This window comes from Callithrix jacchus, chromosome 3 (genome assembly GCF_049354715.1).
Source record: "Callithrix jacchus isolate 240 chromosome 3, calJac240_pri, whole genome shotgun sequence".
NCBI lineage: Eukaryota > Metazoa > Chordata > Mammalia > Primates > Cebidae > Callithrix > Callithrix jacchus.
Window position 1 is genome coordinate 166,879,797 of NC_133504.1, and position 23,001 is coordinate 166,902,797.

The following is a 23,001-nucleotide window of genomic DNA, read 5'->3' on the forward strand; positions in this document are numbered from 1 at the left end:
CATGACTATAAAATATGCCTAAGAGTCCTTAGAGGGAAAAGATCCAAAAAACAGATGTCTGGGGGTGTGAGAGGAGTGGTTAACAGTTATAAAAAAGATGGCTATGTTCAGTCAGACAAATTCTTATAAAATGACCATCTGAAGAAAACAGTAATGCATAGTGCATCTTTCTCATGAGTTGACCTTAAGTCATTCATCACTTAATTTGCATTTCTTATTTAGCCCTCAATTTAGAAGGCAACAACAGTGTATAAAACGAAGTGGAGGCAGAATACCTAGGTTCTTGCCTCTGCTTTATAACTGAGTCACCTCTAATTTTGAGCAAGTTTTACAACCCTCATTTTGTTCTTCGGTTTCATTATCAGCAAAGAAAGCATCAAAGTCAGAAGGAGGAGATGAGACCACAGAAGTAGAGGTTGGACTGACGCACTTTGAAGACAGAGGAAGGGACCACGAGCTGAGAAACATGAGTGGCCTTTACCAGTGGAGAAGGCAAGGAAACAGGTCCTCCCCTACAGCCTGCAGAGCGAATACAGTCCTGCAGGCTCGCCTTACCTCGCTCTGACCTCCAGATCTTTACAATGATACATTTGTGTTTACTTAAACTGCTAAGTTGTGGTATTTTTTTTTTACAGTAGGGATAGAAAACTAATGCATCTGCCTATAATTAAATTCTCCCAGAATCTCACCTTCTCTGAAGGACTCTGTGCAATGCCTAAATGCCTATATTTTCTTAAGTAACTGAACAGGAAAAGCAGGTATTGGAAAGGACATCTTTTAGACAGCTTCGGAACTTTTAACAGATTATGTTCTAAAAACATTTAACAGGATTCAAATGGATGTTTAATAGAGATCCTTTATCTTTGCAGAGAAGTTCAACATTAGATATACTTTATCTTACTACATTATAGTCAGAAACTTAAACTTATTACGGATGTCAAACAAACACCTTAAATTTACTGAAGACAATGAACATGGCAAGAGATAAGATTTCATGAATGAGTGAACATGATGGTAACTTTATCTTTCAGTTACTACTGTGTTATTTTGCTGTATGAACTTTGATCAACGCTAATAACGTAACAAATGATTCTTTTATCAACTGAGGAACAGTATAAAACGGAAATTGAAGAAAAACAGGACCTGGCTCCTCAGAGTGGCAATGTTAACATCCTTATAAATGATTTTTTTTTAACGTAAATACCTGTTCCAATTCCTGTTCTGCATACTGACGTCTACTCAATTCACATTCAGCTCCCTCCCTTAGCTCTTTCAGCCGACAAGCCTCCTCCTTTGCGTAATTGATTTCATCCATCATTTTGCGCTCTAAATTTTGCTTTTCTACAGCAACATTTCTGTTTTCTTCCTGTGCCTTTTCAAGCCTTATAGAACAATAAAAATAAAAATTCCTCAAAAAAACTTCCAAAGGTTTTTTGTTTTGTTTTTTTTGTTTTTTTGGTTTTTTTTTACAAAATAATGAATACTGTGTCAGGCAATTAAATACATATTTCAATCAGAAATCACAGCATTTTTCATTAGCCTTAAGCTTGGTTAATAAAAATATCAGGCAACTTACTATACAGCTATTTTGGTTATCATGGGCTCAAAAGACAGGGAAAGCAGAGAAATATTCTTCCACAAAAAGCTTTTTAAAACTTTGTAATTATTTAAATCAAGTTAAAAATAAAATTTAACTACATATCTAATTCCACTACATTTGACTTACCGCCACTGTTCTTCTACTCATTTATTCCCAAGTATTTACATTTATAATAAATCTGTAATTATGACAAAAATAAACTTTTCTAAAAATGTGATATCAAATATGCATATATTTCTGATGTGTAATAACCTAAATATGTGTTTAAGCACACACCCACAAATTTTTTTACAAATTGTATTTGCCTACGTAAATAACAAGATTTATGTTTTTTCTTTTTTTACTTACCTCTCTTGTAAGTCCATTAGACTTTGCTCTGCAGTTTGTAGGCTCTCTAAATCTTTCATCATTTTTGCAACATGTTCTTTTGATGTCTTATTTTGTGTATAAGCAAACCAGCACCCTCCAACACCAATTACTATAGAAACTGTGAGGATAAAATCCTTCATCCAGTTATGAGGTGGGCCTAGGAAGAGAATTATAGATGATTCAATTAATCTTTGAATATGACAGGTCCTCAAAACAAAAAGACACTTTTTAGGTAGTATTTAAAACAAAATGAAAAACTGGAGATCTCTTTCCCATGAACAAGCGCTAGCCTTTTAAAAATTCTTTCTTCAAATAATGACTGTGCTTCTTATAACTCTTTGACATATAAGACTTATAGAAGGGCAGAGAAAAACCCATATGGACACACCATGGCCCTGCTGGTGGTAGAAGGAGTGGCTAAAGTCGTGGGGACCCTTGAAAAAGCAACAGCACCTCCAACCATGTGCTGCCAGAATGGGTGAAGGGAGTCATCAAAAGTATCACCACCATCATCCCAACTCCCTTCCTTCAGTCAAGTCAGGCAGCTGTCAAGTTTTTTAGACACACCTACAAACCTGATCAGTCACCAAAAACTATTTTCCCAATTCGGTGAGGTTAATCAGTGGTTAATCTCAAGGTTGGTGACAATTTTGGGTTGTCTCAACTTGCGGGGGAGTGGTTACTGGCATCTACTGGGCAGACACCAGAAATACTGCTGAACATCCTACAGTGCACAAGACAACTCCTCCCTATGGCCCCCTCTACTGATAACAAAGACTTATCCAGGAACTATCGTGCCCAAAGAGTGACTAGTGCTAAGGCTGATAAAGCCTGGGTTAAATAGTAGTAACAATTATCAATTTTAGGTGTTTATTTGCCAAAGATACGGGGGTTACTGGCATGATATTAACCCCCAGCCTTATGTCCAAAATAAAGAGTGGGGAGCTAAGGCCTATTTAGAAGTGATACTGTGTTTCGTTATCACTGAAGGTAGTGAAATCACTATTCAAATTTCCTAATTTAGCCCTCTGGAACAGAGACACATGATAGCTAATATATTGTTTTAATGCTCCAAAGAGATACAGCTCACAGTGAAAAACCACCTAAATGCCCAGGCCTCTAGTAGAAACATATTTTGCAGTTTGGTGACATAAAGAATCCTACAGACTGACAAGTCTGGGGTTTGGCTATGTTTGTGTAGTGTGGCGTGATATGTAGCATGCTCTATGTCAGAGTTGCTCGTTATCCATATTGCCAGAATGCACACCCTCACCCTTCCACCTGTAGTAGAAGAAATGTACTGCTGAAAGCTACAATCTCAAAAGGATTTTTTATTTCTGCCTCACATTGAGACGGTCAGCTCAGGTTCTACTTCAACTATAAGCCCTATTTTCTGACTATTTAACATTAAACAAATAAGGTCTCTCACTAGTAAGCACCACAGACTGGAAAAGATTTAAAAAAAAATACTCTTTTAAAACGTATCTCTGTGCATTTGACAATGCTGGTTTTTAAAATAAATCTAATGCAAGTGTTCTGACTAAGGGGCACATTCACTCAATCATCCTAAGAAAAGCATATTTAAAAGGTATCACTAACTTCTTAATTGGTTTATTTAAATATTTGTTTACAATCTTCTTTGAGACTAGCTTGATTTCTTTTCAAATGACTTGGTAATATAATTTTGGGGGCTTGGAAAGGGGTTAGATCCGAGATTAATATGAAGAATTCTGATCACGTTGTAAATAGAAATAAATTCTATACTTTATCGTATTTTCACTAACCACTCACATGAGAAACATTGGACAGAATCCCACAGAAGACAATCCCCTATTGGAATCAGTCTAGAAGTGAGGACAAGGAAAAGGTTGGAAAGGGCATCATCTCTATGGAACGCTTGGCATTTCGGCAGTGTTCTATTTCCTGGGGTTTGTAATTTCCACCAACAGTGCATTTCCACCAGCTCTCATAAGGGGAGTTCCAGCTGTTTCACCAGCTGCTCTTTTAGCCCAAGCCAAAAAAGAACCATAAGTAAAGTCAAAAAATCTATTCAACTAATTCTAGTAACCCTTTTTTAGAAGGGCCATTCCCAAGACAGTATCACAGAAACCTGAAAATCTCCTAACTCGAAGAATCCAGGGAGAATAAACATTAGTTTCCTACTTTAGAACTTGTGGAAGCCATTTTTCTCGTATTAATTTTGTTATTCTTTTTTGCCTTTTAAAAAATAAAACATAATTCCTTTAAAATGTATACTCTTCAAACACTTTCTCCCAAAGCTTTCTGAATTTGAAATTAAATAAAACAAACATATTAAATTTTCCTTCTGGGAAAAAATACTCCTGTCAAAGTAAATAAATACAAGGCGTATTTTCTTTACGGATATTGCATAAAACTTTCTTAAATATTTCTCTTCAAAACAAGCAAATAACATTTTCTACTTTGTGCTTCTGCCAGTATAGTCTGTTACTTTATAAAGCCTCAAGTGAGTCTTTGCTTTCCATTTATATCTAAAAAAACCTTTTTTTGGTATTCAGTGAAATGGTTAGAATCTATTGCTTCATGCCATCATAATGGTCAGATTGTATTATTTTTTAAAAGATTTCTCAGTGAATATCCAATTGCAGTAACATCAACATTAAAACTACATCAAAAATCCAAAGTTTTACATCTAAAAATTCTAGATTAACAGCTAAGCATAGTTTTTTAACCGCTTCTTACATTAGTAACCAGCTTTAAAAATTTCACACTCAATGACAGAAAATCCCATTCTATAAATCTTTTGTTTTAAGATAGTGTTACACTTCTTTCACAGCTAGTAGATGATTCTTCTTAGATGCCTACTACCTTTCTTATTTTTTTCTTTCCTTAAATAACACAGAGATGATCAGAATATTCTTTTACATCATCTTCTGAATGAGAGAGAATACTAACGTGTTATAGGTCCAAACAAAACCACATCCAGTGCCTTGAGCTGAAGTTTTTGTCTGTGACTCCGGTCACTGATTTTCAACTGGGAGATCATAAATGAAGGTTCGTGCACTGCTATCCTGTTTATTTGAAAAATACATATATATATTAAATGAAAATATATCTAGTATATAAATTTAAATATTTCAAAAACCTTTTCAATGCAAACTTAGCTGTAGAAAGACTCCTGTATGTTAATCATTTAATAGCTACATTGAAAAGTTTGTTTTCTAAGGTTACTTTCTGTTATGACTTACTATGATTTAGAAATTTATAAAGTTGAAAATATTTTATAATCATTAATTACTTCTGATATTATTATGCTTTCACAAAAGATAATAAAATTGTAAGTAACTTACTTTAACATCTATAGCAGACTTTAAAAAAGTTTTCAATTTAGATCATATTGCTTTTCTTTAAAAGTATCAAAAAATCTATACCTTTACATTCTAATGTTTAAACTGTTTAAAAATTAAACAAAGAACATTGAAGTCACAAGTGGGAAACAGAAGCCTTCACAGATTGAGGTAGGTAGAGGGATTTATATAGTAAGTAGTACTAAACCATTTTATTAGCTGTGAAGAAAGCATGTAGGGAGCACACGTAAAATAAGAAAATAAAATTACTTTATTATGGACTGTAAATACAAGCAGCCCATAATAAAGATTTAAGCTCAATTAAGATTTCTTAACAACGAAGTATGATACTAGTAAAGATTTTATTACACAAAGTATAATATTAATAATAAAATTAATAACAATGACAATAAAAACAAGCATATAATACATGCTGGGTTGTGTACCAATGGCTTAATACTCAAGAAAACCTTTTAACAGTATTTCCATTTTATAGGTGAAGATACTTGTGAGAGGTTGAGTATTTTGCCTAGATATAATTAGTAATAGGTAAGGTAAGGATTCGAACCCAAATATGTATGATTCCAAAGACTACTCTGAAACACAACATTTTGTGTAGAAACATATCAGTACTCTCTAAGTATGGAGAAATTACAGGAACTCCTATGAGTTCTCTATAAAACCTTAAAGAGCAAAGAATTCTAACATTTCCTCTCTAAAATGCCTTCCTTTATCTTCTCCACAGATACCTTTCCTATAATGCTTCCCTTACACCTTTAACATGACACTTACCAAACTGCATGAAGGCAAAGACTACGTTTTATCTCTGTATCCCCAAAGCCTCCTGCAGTACTTGCCAAAAGTAGAAGCTTGAGAAACGTTTATGTAATAGCTAAATGAATGCATGGGTGGGTGGATGGATGCATGAATTAACAGCAATACTATCAACAGACTAAGACAAGGAAATGTAGTAAAAAGAAAATATATAACAGAATTTTATGCAAGGTTCAATATGAGTCCAGAGGTAAAAATGATTCCACCTAGTGGGTTAGGGTGTCAGGGAAGGCCACGTAGGCCTGAAAGAAATGAGGTGGTATGTGACAGGTGAAAAGAGCCTTAGTATAGTCTTTGGTAGTAAAAATTACAGAGGATAGAAAACAAAGTAAAAGGTTTAAGATAACTGCTATAACCAACATAAAACTAACATAGTTTTGGCTACCTTTAGCAGATGTAAAGGGTTTTAATGTCACAGAAAAGAAACATCGCAATGAACTGTTACAGGCCAACTACCTAGAATATGTAATACATTTTCTTATACATTCTTGTGACTAGCTCTTATGTCTACAGATACCATACAAAGCGTTCTGGAACTTACATAATAATTGAAATTAACTGATACTGCCCCTTTGAGTTGACTCATCTAATTTCATTACTATATAACAGGGGCTTAAGGAAGAGTTTACTGTTTTCCTTTCTCCTCCACTAAAAAATGTTCCAATGGGCTGACCTGAGAATTAAACTTTCATATTTATAATGTTTTTCTATAGTAACCTGTGCACTATTTAAGGAGTTGATCTTGACAAGTACCTGATGTCTCCACAATTTTACCAGAATTGGAAGCATCTCTGATTAATCTTTACTGAACCAAAAGAAGTAAGTAGTTACAACACTGATTGTCAAAACACAGATCAGCCTATTTTATTTCATGTTGTTATATAAAGAAACTTCTCAAAAGACAATAAGAATATTCCTGTTGTTCTTCATACCCAGAGCAACATATATAAATCAAAAAACTCTAATCTCATTTTAATGTTCTACTCTATTTTAACTTGAGTATCACCTTCTGATACTCAAATTACGTTCCTTGGATATAATTTCTTTCAAGAGCCTGATTATTTAGACAACAAAAATTGATTAAAACTTGAAAATGCATACTTTTAAAAGATTAAATAATATACATATTTCTTTTGTGACCTCAGACACAGAAGTAACTTGTAGATTCAGTACTAGAAAATGACATCTAGCATTTGATTCTCCCAGAGTGGAAAAATCCATTTGCATAACAAAGATTCACCTGGGAAGTGTCGTTCCTTTGACATTATTGTCTCTAAAATTCTTCTCATATTGGGGTAGTTCAACAAACTCTATCAACCACTGAAGAGTATCTTCAAGGGTCCAATTATGAACTGTAGGAGATAAAAGGGGAATGTGTATTTTAAACACACCTGCTTTCAAGAAATACATATCTATAATTTCAGAGAATATAACGATGTTAGATTGCATTTTCAATTTAATCAACAGTAAGTACTAAAATTGTATCTAGCACTCTATGAGAAGAAAGGCTTACAATCAAAAACAGAAGAGACAGATAAAAGCAATTAGGACAAAGATTAGCATGATTAATTCTAAAATAAACACCTATACAAAGTTTGTGCAGGATGAAATAATCTATCATTTCTCTGGTTGTAGAAAAATTACCAGATACATATTTGTTTAATCTTTCATTTCAATACTGTAATACTGAAAACATTATGAATACCAGTTTCCATTCTAAGCACTGGGGATATGGCAGTGAACACAACAGATAAAGTCCTTGCCCTTATGGGACTTAAAATTACTTTGGGTTTAGGGAGGGGCACTTAATGAAAGAATAAAGAAGAAGGGATAGTGATTAACTTAATCAGATAGTGATTAACTTAAGAAGGAAAGATGTCAGGGTAAGCCTCTCTAAGGAGTTGACCTCTGAGAACTAAAAACTACAAGGAGCCACATTGTGAAGATCTGAGTGAAAAATATCCCAAAGAGAGAGAAAAAAAGACTAGTTTAAAAAAAAAAAGCCTTCAAATGGAATGAACTAGCAGTGTTTGAGAAACTGGCAGAAAGTCAGAGAGGAGCTAGGTCATGAAAGGCTTTCAAGAACTCTGGAGTGTTTTCTAATTTCAATTTAAAAAAGAGGAATAATCTGCTTTTAGAATATTGTTCTTCAGTGTGGAGAATGGACTGTTCACGATAAGACTGGAAATGGTCCAGCCTTATCGTGAAATACGGAGAAATAAGGAGACCACTCCTTATATAACTGCCTAGACAGGAAAGGGTTATTGTCTTAGCCTATGGTGGCAGTAGATACGATGACAACAAGGAGTCAGATTCAGGATATATTCTCAGGATAATGCTATAAGATGTGCTGATGCAATGGACAGTGGCTGGTAGCTAAACGAAAGCCAAAAGTACAGAGGGTGCTGCCATTAACTGAGATGAAAAGAATGTGGAGGAACAGACTAGGGAAAGGAGCAGGGCCAGGTGACAGAGCTCAAAAATTATTTTAAGACATGTTATGTTTGAAGTATGTATATGACATTTAAGTGTAGATAATACAGTAGCAGTCAGATCTGCAAATCTGGAGCTTAGGAAAATGTGAGGTTAGGAACAGAGGCTAGTGTGAAGTCATCAGCATATAGGTGATCTTCAGACTGAGTGACATCAACCAGAAAAGACAGCTATTAATAGATTCCAGGAGATTGGACCTAAATCAAGAATAAAATGATAACTAGCATCTCTTCTCCTAGATACTTATTTTATATTAAGTCCCTTGTATGCATTTTCTTCTTTAGGTCTTGAAAAAAAAAAACCTTAGGAGATTCTAACATAATGATCTTAATTTTGGAAATTAAAAACTAAAAAGCAAATTGAACCAACGAAGTAAGAAGTAGGACTGGATTTAAGCTCAGGCAAACTGTGCACAGAACATGCCTCTATACTACTCTGAAAGTAATAATACTAAGTATCAGTAAAGATATAAACAAGCAGTTAAGCACTGGAAGCAGTTCCGAGGTTTCCGCTTATGAAGAGTAATGATGAGTTTAGGCAAAGTGAAGGATGCAAGTGTGCTTAAAAAATGAGAAGTTCCACACTGTCTGCATTTAATTTGAGGGTTTGGGAAAACATGATGCTTATAGACTACAGAAGAGGTCAAAGGAGAGTGAAGAAAATGTGAGCAATAAAAGCAGGTCTGCGAATCTATCTGTATATAAATAAATCTGAAAAAAATCTTTCTATAAGCACTGTGAATTCATACTTGCAAGCAAAGCTAGGTTTCCATCAATCTGCCTTTTTTATTAAGTGTTCTTTAGAGAAAAACCTTAAATAAACCACAAACAAAAACCAAAAACATTTAAAAACTAGATGTGGTCATTGATAGTTTTATACTGAAACAAAGCTTTGACTGTTCTCCCTTCATGCGTTCCTATCATAAAACCTGGACATGAGCCTGAGGCTGCCATATCCATTTAACCAAATAACAGGATGTCAGCCGAAGGTTCAGGCCCTGGGTGTTTTCCACTGAATTTAGTACATTCAAAGTAGCCTTTTTGCTCTTAAGTTTTTTCCTATTCAAGACAAACTGCATTGAGAATTGCCCTGTCTGGCTGCCAAGAAACTCATGATACAGCTGCACCTCACACACCCACACAAAACCCCCAGCCATGAAAACAAGATAAGATTCTCTCTTTCTATGACTGTTCAACAGCGAAAATTCCTGATCTAAACACAACAAAGTCATCCCTCGATTCCGAATAAGCCAGTGTAGAAAGGAAGAAAAACCAAATAAAAAAGAACATATTAAAACTGCCCAAATCTTAGTAATACTCTACCTAGCAAATTAAAAATTGTAGTGGTCTTGATAACGAATCTTTAAAACAAAATTCTAACAGAACAGTTCATTTTGGGGGGAGGTTCACTTCTCCTTTTGCTGTGGTTTCCTTGGTGATACTTAGTAAACACCTTCACTTCTCTTCTCATGACCAGGACTTGCATTTTTTATTAGCCTTCTCTGCTCCAAATACTCTAGTTGTCTTTCAATTCTTAGGACAGATCATACTATGTCTTTCAGGGCCTCTGTATGTGCTGTTTGCTGAGTATAAGCTCCTTTTCCCTATCTCTCTGCCTTTTTGTTTTATTAAACCTTCAGATCTCAGCTAAAACTTTAATTCCTCAAGTGAGCCTTTCCGAACACTGCTATATAACCTTTTTCCCCCTTCTGTTGCAGAGACGGGGTATTGCTATGTTGCACAGGCTAATCTCTTGAACTCCTCAGCCTTGCAAAGTGCTGGGATTACAGGCATGAGCCACTGCACCCAGCCTCTGATTATTAATCCCTCGTTAGCTTTTATGCATAGCATTTAAGTAACTCTAACTACTTATTTACATGATTATTACTTCAACAACTGTTTATTTCAGTAAAGTATGTCTTCCACTCATTACTCTACTTAACAAAATAACAGGATGTAACTTCGTGTAAAGGTGTTCAACAAATTATTTGTTGGATGCTGCTGAATGAAGTAGAACATGTTTAATTAGTAAGTCTTATGAAAATAAGTCTTATGAAAATCCGTTTTTACATTTTAGTGGTGAGACAAACACGGATTTTGTCTTTTTTAAGATTTTTTAAATTTCAATAGCTTTTGTGGTACAAGTGATTTCTGGTTACATAAGAAATCCTTGAGGGTAAAAGAGTTAACTCATTTAAGAGTTATCTGGTTCCTTATTACCTACCTCTCACTGGTCTTTTATACATATTGTTGCACTTACATCAGAGGGCAAGCAGAGCAAGATACATCATTCTTTTTAAAGGTTTATTTCCCAATCTGCAGAGCTACAGAAATGCCTGTCTCTAAAATGTTAACTTATATTGTTTCCGTTTGAAATTGTGGCCAGTGCTACATATCAGTGTCTCAAAGTGATTTTTTGGCAATTTAATCTAAGACCAATAAAAAGAACTCTGGAATGGAAACAGATACTTTGATACATATATACAATGTGTGATGATCAAAGCAGGTAATTGGGATATCCATCACCAGAAACATTTATCTTTTCTCTATGTTGGGACCATTATAATTCTCTTCCAGCTATTTGGAAATACACAATAAATTACTGTTAACTTTAATTTTCCTACTTCACTATCAAATCGTAGAACTTATTCCTTCCACCTAACTGTATTTTTTTACCCATTAACCAACTTGTCTTCATTCCCCTCTTCCCTTCCCAGCCCCTGGTAACCACCATTCTACTCTCTACTAGTAAAATTCATTTTATTAGCTTCTACATCAGAGTGAGGACATGTGATGTTTGTCTTTCTGTGCCTGGTTTATTTCACTTACCATAATGACCTTCAGTTCCATTTTGCTACAAATAACCAGATTTTATTCTCGTTTATGGCTGAATAATATTCCATTCTGTATATGTACCACATTTTCTTTTCCCATCAACCTGATGATGGACACTGTAGTTGATTCCACATCCTGCCTACTGTGAATAGTGCTGCAGTAAACATCAGAAGGCAGGTATCATTTGAAACAATGATTTCCTTTCTTTTAGACATATATTCAGCAGTGGGACTGCTGAATCATATGTTAGCTCTATTTTTAGTTTTTTTGAGAAACCTCCATACTGTTTTCCATAATAGCTGTAGTACTTTACATTCCCACCAACAATATATAAGAGTTCCTCTTTTTCCACATCTTTGATGGCATTTGTAATTTTTCATCTTTTTGATAACAGCCATTCAAACTGGGGTGTGGTGATATCTCATTGTAGTTTTGATCTGGATTTCCCTGATGATTAGTGATACTGAACATTTTTCCATCTACCTGTGGGCCGCTGATATATCTTTTTGCCTACTCTGGTCTTTTGCCGATTTTTTACTTGTTTTTCTGATATTGAGTTGTTTGCGTTTCTTATAAATTCTGGTTATTAATCTCTTGTCAGGATAGTTTGCAAATATGTTCTCTTATCTCATAGGGTGTCTCTTCACTTTGTTCATTGTTTCCTTTGCCATGCAGTAGCTTTTTAGCTTGATACAATCCTATTTGTCTGCTTTTGCTTTCGTTGCCTATGCTTTTGAGGTCTTAACCCCAAAAACTTTTTGTACAGACCAATGCCCTGCAGCCTTTCCTATGTTTCCAGTAGTTTCTGATCTTACATTTCAGTCTTTAATCAATTTTTAGTTGATTTTTGTATATGGTGGACATCTAGATTCATTATTCTGCATAGAGATATCCAGTTTTCCTAGCACCATTTATTAAAGAGGCCATTCTTTCCCCAATGTACATTCTGGGTGCCTTTGTTGAAAATGAGTTGGCTGAAAGTGTATGGATTTATTTCTGGGTTCTCTATTCTGTTCCACTGGCATATATGTTTGTTTTTATGCCAGAACCATGATGTTTTGGTTATTATTGTTTTGTAGTATTCTTTGAATTCAGGTAGTGTGATGTCTCCAGCTTTGCTCTTTTTACTTAAGATGCTCTAGATATTCCTGGTCTTTTGTGGTTCCATGTGAATTTTAGTATTTTTTTTTTCTATTTCTGTGAAGAATATAATTGATATTTTGATAGGGATTATATTAAATCTGTTGATCACTTTAGGTAGTAAAGATATTTTAAAGAGCTGACGTCTTCCAATCCATGAGCATAAGGTATTTTTCCTTTTTTGTGTGTCCTCTTTAATTTCTTTAATCAGTGTTTCATAATTTTCCTTGCAAGGATTTTTCACCTCCTTGGTTAAATTTATTTCTAGGTGTATTTTTGGGTACCTATTGTAAATAAGATTGCTTTCTTGCTTTCTTTTTCAGATTGATCTCTGCTAATGTATAGAGATTTGTAGGTTGATTTTGTATCCTGCAACTTTACTAAATTCATTTATCAGTTCTAAGAGTTTTTTTGGGGGGGTCTAGGTTTTCCAAATATAAGATCATGTCATCTTCAACCAAGAATAATTTGACTTCTTCCTTTTCAATTTGAATGTCTTTTATTTCTTTCTTTTGCTTAATTGCTCTGGCTACAATTTCTGGTATTACACTGAATAAAAGTGGTGAACGTGGGCATTTTTGTCTTGTTTCAGATCTTAATGGAAAGGCTTTCAATTTTTCCCCACTCAGCATGAAACACACAGCTTCTGGGCTTGTCATATATGGCCTTCATTGTGTTGAGGTATGCTCCTTCTATACCTAATTTGTTCAAAGTTTTTATCATGAAGGGATGCTAAATTTATTCAATGCTTTTTCAGTATCTACAGAAAAGATCGTGTGGTTTTTGACCTATGGATGTGATGTAGCACATTTATTGATTTGTGTGTTGAACAGTCCTTGCATTTTAACATGTCAAATGATAAAATTGATGTAGACCACCTTTAAAATTCATTTAAACTAGGCCAGGTGCGGTGGCTGTCTGTAATCCCAGCACTTTGGGAGACCAAGGCGGGCGGAACACCTGAGGTCAGGAGTTTGAGACAACCCTGGCCGACGTGGCAAAACCCTATCTCTACTGTAAACACAAAAATTAGCCAGGTATGGTGGTGCATGCCTGTAATCTCAGCTATTCAGAAGACTGAGGCAAGAGAATCTCTTGAACCCAGCAGGCAGAAGTTGCAGTGAGCTAAGACTGCCACTGCACTCCAGCCTGGAATACAGAGCAAGACTCTGTCCTCCCTCCAAAAAAAATATTTTTTTTTTCATTTAAACTGTTTCTATGATTCCATTATAACAAACAAGAGTTGGTATTAATAAAACATTGTTAACTAAAGTGTTAGCCTAGAACGGTAGATTACAGAATACTGAGAGGGAAAGAATGGCCCTAAGAACTTTCAGGATAGCCATGAAAACTACTAACATTTATTAAGTGTTCATTAAATACCAGGAGATTTGCAAGCATTATTTCAAACGATCCTTGCAATAACTCTTTTAAGTAGATACTTTTATCATCACATTGAATCTAAAAGTTTATGAAGGCAAGGTTCTTATATAGGTATAAAAGATTGGCAAATGGTTAAACCAAGTTTCAGACCAAACCTGTTTTTAAGAGTTGTAATGTTAAAACATTGTGTTTGCAATGTTAAAACATTATGTATGTTAAAACCTTTCAGACATATAGTACTAACAGTAATACCAAAGTTAAATGTTATATATGAGCAATCTGCCACACGCAATTACATTAATGGACTCAGGATTCTCCTAGACATCAGATATACACTGGGGCCTACTAAAGGCTCAGAGGGAGTAACAGAAAAGCTCAATGGAACTATGTCAATTCTTCATCGTGGAGGTGATTCCTACAACTTGCAAGAGGGGCTCTAATAGCCTGAAAGACAAGATTTCGAACAGCCAGGAAATTCAGAACTGCAGCGCAGCTCTGTAACAAAGGAGATGGTGGGGGATGGGAAAGTGGGGACAGGATGGTGTGTGGAACCAAAATTCCAAGAGATGAGAGGGTATGGGGAGGAAGAATGTGGGGAAGGGCAGGACCATACATTTGTGGATTTTCACAGGAACAGAGGGTTCACCTTTTCATTACTCCTCACCCATGTTGCTGTCAAAAGGGCAACTTCTACAACAGAGAATGAGGTTCCTGATTCTGCACCCGAACTGTTTCCCTTTCTTCTTCCCATCTACTTGCTACTTTTAGTCCCACCACCATGTCACTATTTTGGATCAGCACTTTAAAAAGGATGAAAACTGTGCCTAAGAGCAGACAGCAGTGAGGTCCTAATCATGGGGAGAATGAAGGGATTGTAAGGGCTGAAAATAGCCACCAATAGAGAAGAAAGGCAACTGGCTGTGGCCACCCAGCTGAAGCCGCCTTCCAAAAAAGACACAAGTCATGCACAGGTACATCCCAGTTGTACAACTAGGTTAGAAGTAGATGAAATACTCTAACTGAAAGTGATCTCTTCCTCCCCTGAATTGCTATAGTGCTTAACTATTTCTACCAAATGGCACATCATATGGGCTGCCTTACTTTGCAACTATTTGCTTAAATCTTATGTTCCTACTATATTGCAAGCTGCTATAAGACAGGACTATAGAAAACACATCAAGTTGCCATTTAAGTATTAGCTGAATAGTATAACTGACGTTTTTTCTTCCTTAAATAAAATAACCTGTTTTGTTTTGTTTTTAATTATCTATTTGCTACCCCATAATTGCGTGAAAGATAAACAATACTGTCTGCTGATATCTCACTTTAAAGCGGCAGTGGTGAATCCTAGGCTCCAGAAAACCAAAAAGACTATAACGAAGTGAGGTAACAATTTAAAGTTGTGTGGTTGACAGTGGTTTCAGAAGAGAGTTTGTGTACCTTGCTTTAAGCAAACCTGATATAAACGAATCAGTATAAAAGATAAACTTTCAGGCGGATCACAAGACCAGCCTAGTCAACATAGTGAAACCCCGTCTCTACTAAAAATATGAAAATTAGCAGGGCGTGGTGGGAGGCACCTGTAGTCCCAGCTACTCCAGAGGCTAAGGCAGGAGATTCACTTAAACCCTGGAGGCAGAGGTGGCAGTTATCCGAGATCATACCATTGCACTCCAGCCTGGGCAACAAGAAAGAAACTCCGTCTCGAAAAAAAAAAAAGGATAAACTTTAAAAGATTAAAATATATGTATTTACTTGTTCCTTTCATTTATAAAAGGCAATCTTATAAAACTAATGCACCCAGAGCACTTAGCCATATGTCTGTACTAAGTTACAAGTCTAAAAATACAAAACAGCCTAGTGAAGCACTACCATACAACTTTTTATTTGTTATGTTTAATATAAGTACATACTATCCAAAATATCTTTAAAGATGATCTGTGAAATCACCTAAATACAGTGAGGGAAGAAACTAACTTCTAATAATAAAGCATTTTTGTGTATGTAGAGACATGTTAATAATAGTACTACTGAACATTTTGTGAGTACTTGGCAATTTCCAGTAACTGTGCTACATGCTTTACATATATTATCTCATGAAACTCAAAAATCCTATGAAGCAGGTATCAGATATAATATTATAATTCTTGGTTTATAGATCAGTCAGCTGAAGCTCAGAGAGTTTAAGCCTCTTGTTCAAATTCACACACCAAGTAAGTAGTGGAAATAGGGTTTAGAACTATGTCCACGGAGTTTAAAGCCCAACTCTTAACCATTTCCTGAGTTCTGAGAAAACCTCAAACCTCAAGATACAGCTGAATTCACCATCAGCTGTGGCAGACCTTGGATATAACAAACATACACATTATATTTATTCTGCTTTTCTTTCTTTTTTTTTTTTTTTTCCTGAGATAAGAGTTTCACTCTTGTTGCCCAGGCTGGAGTGGATTGGCACCATCTCAGCTCACTGCAACCTCTGCCTCCTAGGTTAAAGTGATGCTCCTGCCTCAGCCTCCTCAGTAGCTGGGATTACAGGCATGCTCCACAACCCCTGGCTAATTTTGTATTTTTAGTAGAGATGGGGTTTCTCCATGTTCGTCAGGCAGGTCTTGAACTCCCAATCTCAGGTAATCCACCCACCTTCCTCCCAAAGTGCTGGGACTACAGGAGTGAGCTACCGTGCCTGGCCTGCTTTTTATGTTTTAATAGCTTTCATATTACTTTTTAAACACTGCCATATTCTAAATTTACAATTAAAAAACATTTGTAATGTCTTTCTTAATGTTAAGAATACAACTGCCTTGTTAAAAGATTTTTTTTTTTAATTAAAAAAAGCAACTGGCATAAAAGTTTCTTTGGGAAAATTAACATATTTTAGGGAAATCAACTTCCGATATCCTGAGATAGGAGAGTAGAGTTAAAAACAGTACAGGGCTGGTGGTGGTGGCTCACACCTGTAATCCCAGTACTGCGGGAGGCCGAGGCGGGAGGATCACAAGGTCAAGAGATTGAGACCATCCTGGCCAACATGGTGAAACGCTGTCTCTACTAAAAATACAAAAACTTGGCCGGGCGTGGTGGTGCCTGCCTATAGTCCAGTCCCAGCTACTTCAGAGGCTGAGGTAGGAGAATTGCTTAAAACCTGAAAACGGAAGTTGCAGTGAGCCAGATCATGCCACTGCACTCCAGCCTGGTGATAGAGCAACACTCTGTCTCAAAAAAAAAAAAAAAAAAGTACAGACTGTTGCAAACAATATGTGTTACAAACACATACTGCCTTCTCTTAAAGCACGAAGACATCTTTATATGTACCAAAAGGTTTGGCAAGAGGGTCAGGGAGGAAAAAAGACAAAACATTATTAATAAACGTAACTATATTTAAAGTTGGCTATATGAAATGTTTATAGAAGCTAAAAACTTATTAGCAGTTTGAAAAATATTCATGTTATTGGAATGTTTATATAAAATATCATATTCTAAAACAACACAGGTATACACCAGTATTCACTACTTTTAAATCCAATTTCAACTGGGTTTTCCAAGTTACAAAAATCTCAATTTCTCTTTACACTGATACACGTAACTTATCATAGGAAAACTCAATTAACCTAAGGTTCAATATTGCAGGGATTTAAAAATAAGAATTTTTTTTAACTAATTTAAAAGAAAGAAAATAACTTTTCAAATGTAAAAGTTGAGTAAGTGTGAGGCCTTTCACATTTAATCCGAACTCAACTGGTTTGATAGACTTTCTGGTGTCACTTATGAACGAGACTTTAGATGCTCAGCTGCTCAGCCCAGTCAAGACAGGCTTATGTTTAGAACAGTGCCAGAATATGAGCTCCTCATTTGAACAGTGGTCAGCAGGGCATGTCTTTGTAACAGGGACTAAATTCCTACAACATGCTATATTTGGATACCTAAAGCCACACCCTGAACTTGAGTTCAGATATTGGTTGTACCAAAGAGAAATACATACTTTTGCTCACGAGCTCCTTTTCTTTAATTATGCAAGAATTACACGTAATTTTTAGAGATACCACGTAAATGCTGGCAAATGTCTGAACATTCAGAACTTAAAAATTACCAAGGTGTTTTGTTCCCACAGGGAACACTAAGGGAAGGCTTTATTACCTTTTCTATTATAAACTGCAATCTTATTATCAATAAAACTAAGTATACTATCAACACCTAGTTCCATGAAGATGGTGAGAAATAACAAAGATATATATTAAAAGTAGAAATTGAAGGGTGGGTGTCGTGGCTCACATCTGTAATCCTAGCACTTTGGGAGGCAGGGGCAGGCAGATCCTTTGAGGCCAGGAGTTCAAGACCAGCCAGGCCAACATGGCGAAACCCCATCTCTACTAAAAATACCAAGAAAAATTAGCCGGGTGTGGTGGCATGCACGTGTAATAGCAGCTACTCAGTAGGCTGAATCAGGAGAATCACTTGAGCCTGGGATGCGGAGGTTGCAGTAAGCCAAGATCGCACCACTGAACACCACTGAACTCCAGCCTGGGCAACAGAGTGTGTAAAACTCCATCTCCAAAAAATTAAAAATTAAAAAAAATGGAAAAATGATGGGTCTCCAAATCATATGGCTGTCCTGAAGATTAAGTGACCAAATGTATGTGACAACAACTCTTATGAATGTACTCTACAAAGAGTAAATTATTATCATCATACAATAAATATGGGATCAGAAGGGTTGTATATTCAAGGAAATTCAAGGAATACGCTTTCTTTACAAATGATTCAACAAAAGCAGTGAACTCAATGGCCATAAAAGAACTAAATAAATGTTTAATCAAGTTTTCCTTAACAACTCATTATGGGTGTCACTGAAAATATTTATCACTTTATACTCAGCTTTCTTTTTCTTTTCTTTTTTTTAAACACTGATCTGAGAAAAAAAAGAGTATTTCCTGTCAAATGAAATTAAGTTCTTTAAGGGCAGAACTTCTTCATTCTGCATTTCCTTACATGTTATACAATGTCAAAAATACAGCAGGCACTTAACAAACAGGGAGTAGCAGATACGTAGTGGGACCTCAATTAGTATTTACTGGATGAGTGAATGGATGACAACATGATTCTGTTAACCAAGACTGCCAAGGACAATGTCACTTTCATTGATTCTTTTTAGAATAATTTCTAGACAAAACAACAAACTTTCAAAAGTATAACTAAGTTTCATAAAATGAAGAGGATGCTATTGTCCAAAGTATAACAATAAAAAAACTTTTCAATTATAGCTTTACAACTGTTTGCTTTAATTTTCTGCTATTAATACTTTTTTCTCTTAGAATTTGAAAGTTTCTTCAAAAGATTTTCTGCAGGCAACTGGAATTCCTTCATCCAGTAAATATTTACTGACCACACAGTAATTACTTTGGGCACTGTATTAAATAAATAAAACAGCAGAGTCAAGGATTTATTACCAAGACTACCAGAAAGCATGACGTAATAAAATGCATTAACTTTTAGAGGGAGTTCAACAAAAAATGAATACAAAAGCCTAGTTAATAAATACCTCCTTTTTTATATTAAAGGCCAGCTAAAAATTGAGCTTTCAATGCTAGTTGCCAAACAACCTCCAGGTAAGAAGACACATTCAAAACTTGTAAACCTTGGTTTCTTCAAGAATAGAAAAATTTGCCAATTCCAATGGTAGAAATACTTTCAAGGCAATTTTACTCAGATATTTCTGTTTGTCAATTACATATGATTTTTCCTAGTGCATTTAGAATTTAAAAATCTAATAATTCACAAACACTATTAGCTACATTTACCTAGTATATAACATTTTCCAACTTGGGCTTCAGCTGGTATACATAGTAGTGGTTTAACTAATATTATTAGTGGCAAAAATAACTTTTAGGAAAAGTTTAACTGTAGTACTGACACAATGGTTAAAGGATCAAATTACTAAATAGGTGTCCCATTCATAAGAGACCTTTGTCAACAGCCAGAGAATTACATGAGAAAGGCAAAATATTAATAATGTGCTTCACTAATCAAAATAAACTCACAAAGATGAACTCATTTACACCAACTCACTGGATAGTGTTCAGTCGTATTTTTTCTACCAAGATTTTTTCATTCAGCTTTCAAATTCATTTCAGTATCTTTTAATTGCCCAGAAGTAATCTGGTCCCACATGGGGATGAGACAGGCTAACAGTAGCCAGTGTCTATATAATATGGACAACAGAGTTGCAGCCTTGTGAAGGCAGAGACCACATAAGGCAGGCTCCTGAATGAGGCAGCAGCTCAGTGAGGTCAGGACCCTGGCTATATACAGAGGGATTGAGCGAATAAGTAAACATATTAAAGATAACAGAGCCAAATTTTCACTGTCAGTGAAGGGAACTACATATAGAAAAAAGTGTCAAGCTAGAATTAACCCACTAGTGCTGGACTGAAATTGGACTTTACCAGATATCTGTGTGAATTTAACGTTTTCAATACAAAAAAAAAAGAAATATAAGCTGTGTGAATGTTTCTTAACTCTGTCCATTGAGGTCTGGGAACAATATCTCAGTAGTGATGACTATACCTAGTGCACAAATCTTGGGTTTCTAAACACCACTTCAACTAAGAATAACTAGGACTCCTTGGAGAAATGGCTGTTTCCAGGATTGAGGCTAAGAAATAACACAATAAGCCTGGAACACCTTTTTGTGCCAAAAAGTAGGGAAGACCTCAAAAAATGATGGATATAGAAGGCTATATAAAAGAATAAAGGATATCCTTTGTCCTTATAAAAGAATATACAAGGATACAGAAGCCAATTAGAAGAGGATATTTAAAAGGATATAGAGGCCAGTTAGAAAGAATATAAAAAGACAGAAGCCAGTTAGAAAGGCCTCCCATTAACTAACTTTGAGACAATTTGAGCATCAAAACAGTAACAACTGACTGAATAAAATAGGATATAAATGAATAAATGCAGAAGATCAATCTTCAAAGCAGTTATAAGATTTTGAAAATTAGTCTTTCTCCGATTCCTAGCTTCAAAATAATGTCTTGATTATCTCCCATCATCTTCACAGGGCACTCTGTTCAAATCTCTTCTTTATAGAATGTCAACTAATAAACAGAAGGAATGATGGAATTCAAAAAGTTACCATTTTGCAACAATCTGAGTAATAATTAAGTCAGGCAAAAAAAATTTATAGATGCTAAAACTAAAAAGTGAAATGAGGAATTCTATTTTAAATAGTCTTTGAGTATCACTCCACAAAAATAAAAAAGTATTAATTACACATTTGTTGGGCGTGGGGGAAATACCTTTATAGTTATGGAAACACAGCAGACACTATCTTCATCAAATAACAAAGAAAATACCACTGGTAATAAGGCAAATGAAACCAAGTGCCACCCAAAATGATACAATAAAAGGAATCACTCCTGTGACAGTCCAGTCCAAAATGCATAACCTGGGACTAACAATGTAAAAGTATCAAACAAACCCTAATTTAGTTATTTACTACAAAAAATGATGTTTTTGAAGATTACTGGTTAACGTCGTGAAAATCCAGGCAGTATTCTGGAACTGTTCCAGATTGAAGAGAACTACAGAGACAGGACAACTGGGTACAATGCATCATCCTGCATCTTCTGGCCATAAAAGGCCATTATTAGGGAAAATGGCAGCATTGGAATTGGAAGGGAGGGTGTCTGGACAAAGTGCATATGGCGTTCTTAGCTCTGGTCCTGCAACTTTTCTCTAAATTTGAAATCATTTTTAATTAAGAAATTAAAATTTTAAAAAGAAATTCTTCAATTCCTCTTCAATTATGCAGGTAGATAATTCTATTAATTGCTAGCTTCTCCATTACTTTGTAGGTTGTGATTTTCTCCAAGAAAGTATGGTAGTTATTTACCAACATTAACAACAGCAAACACTAGGCATTATTAGCTATCAAATACTGTTCTAAACTCTATATACTTGTTGACTCATTTAATCCTCAACACAACCCTCTAAGGTGGGGGGTACCATTATTAGCAAGATTTCAAAAATAGGGAAGGGTTAGGGACAGAGAGATCAAGTTACTTGTCCAATGTCACAAATCTAGTAAGTGTTATGTAGAGACTTGAATACAGGCAGTCAAGCTGTGTATTACTCACTTTTGGATTTTGTCTATCTGGGCAAGAATGGCTGTACCTTGAGGTTTCTCCAGGTATTCGTATTTTTTTTTTTTTTTTTTTGAGACGGAGTTTCGTTCTTGTTACCCAGGCTGGAGTGCAATGGCGCAATCTCGGCTCACTGCAACCTCCGCCCCCTGGGTTCAGGCAATTCTCCTGCCTCAGCTTCCTGAGTAGCTGGGATTACAGGCACGTGTCACCATGCCCAGCTAATTTTTTGTAATTTTTAGTAGAGACGGGGTTTCACCATGTTGACCAGGATGGTCTCGATCTGTTGACCTCATGATCCACCTGCCTCGGCCTCCCAAAGTGCTGGGATTACAGGCTTGAGCCACCGCGCCCGGCCTGGTATTCGTATTTAAGAGACCTCAGAATCCATAAGTTTACTTGTTGCTGGATATTCATTTAGTTCAAACATCTTTTCGTGCCAGAAAGTAAGGAAGGGCTTCTTATCCACAATATTAGAAGTAAAGCTTCTAACATGTAAGCTCCTAAACCTACAAAATTGAAAAGCTTCTAATATGGATTTAAGATGTTTATCTAGCAAAAATTAATAAAGCACTATAAGAGTACTTATGATACTTTTTTGAAAACTAGCCTTTAAAGGAAAACTGATTGTTTTCTGCTTGCATTTGGGAATAATCGAAAATTTCGGTAGTCTTTTTAGAAACACAGTGATTACATTAAATTACTAAAACACTACATTAAATTACTTCTCTATTTCTCAACTTTTATGGACTAGAGTTTACAAGAATCTTCCCTCAACCTGTTTCAGATTATTTTTCTTTTCTAATTGTCTATTCAATAATTCCCATTTCTATTCCTTGGTTAATTCTTTGTTCTCTGTCAATTTATTTATTTCCCAGATC

At 35.5% G+C, this 23,001-nt stretch overlaps 1 protein-coding gene across 8 annotated transcripts in view; it reads right to left on the reverse strand.

Moving 5' to 3' along the window:
- The window catches only part of STIM2 (stromal interaction molecule 2), a 165,768-nt gene that overhangs the window by 35,680 nt on the left and 107,087 nt on the right, over nucleotides 1-23,001 (reverse strand). For all 8 annotated transcript variants that reach the window (XM_035293924.3, XM_035293923.3, XM_008993504.4 and 5 more), the window contains 4 exons: nucleotides 7,370-7,481; nucleotides 4,904-5,019; nucleotides 1,949-2,126; nucleotides 1,205-1,382 (listed from right to left, as the gene is read on the reverse strand). In XM_035293924.3, coding sequence (XP_035149815.2) covers nucleotides 1,205-1,382; nucleotides 1,949-2,126; nucleotides 4,904-5,019; nucleotides 7,370-7,481 — 584 coding nt within the window. The remainder of the gene's footprint in view (nucleotides 1-1,204; nucleotides 1,383-1,948; nucleotides 2,127-4,903; nucleotides 5,020-7,369; nucleotides 7,482-23,001) is intronic.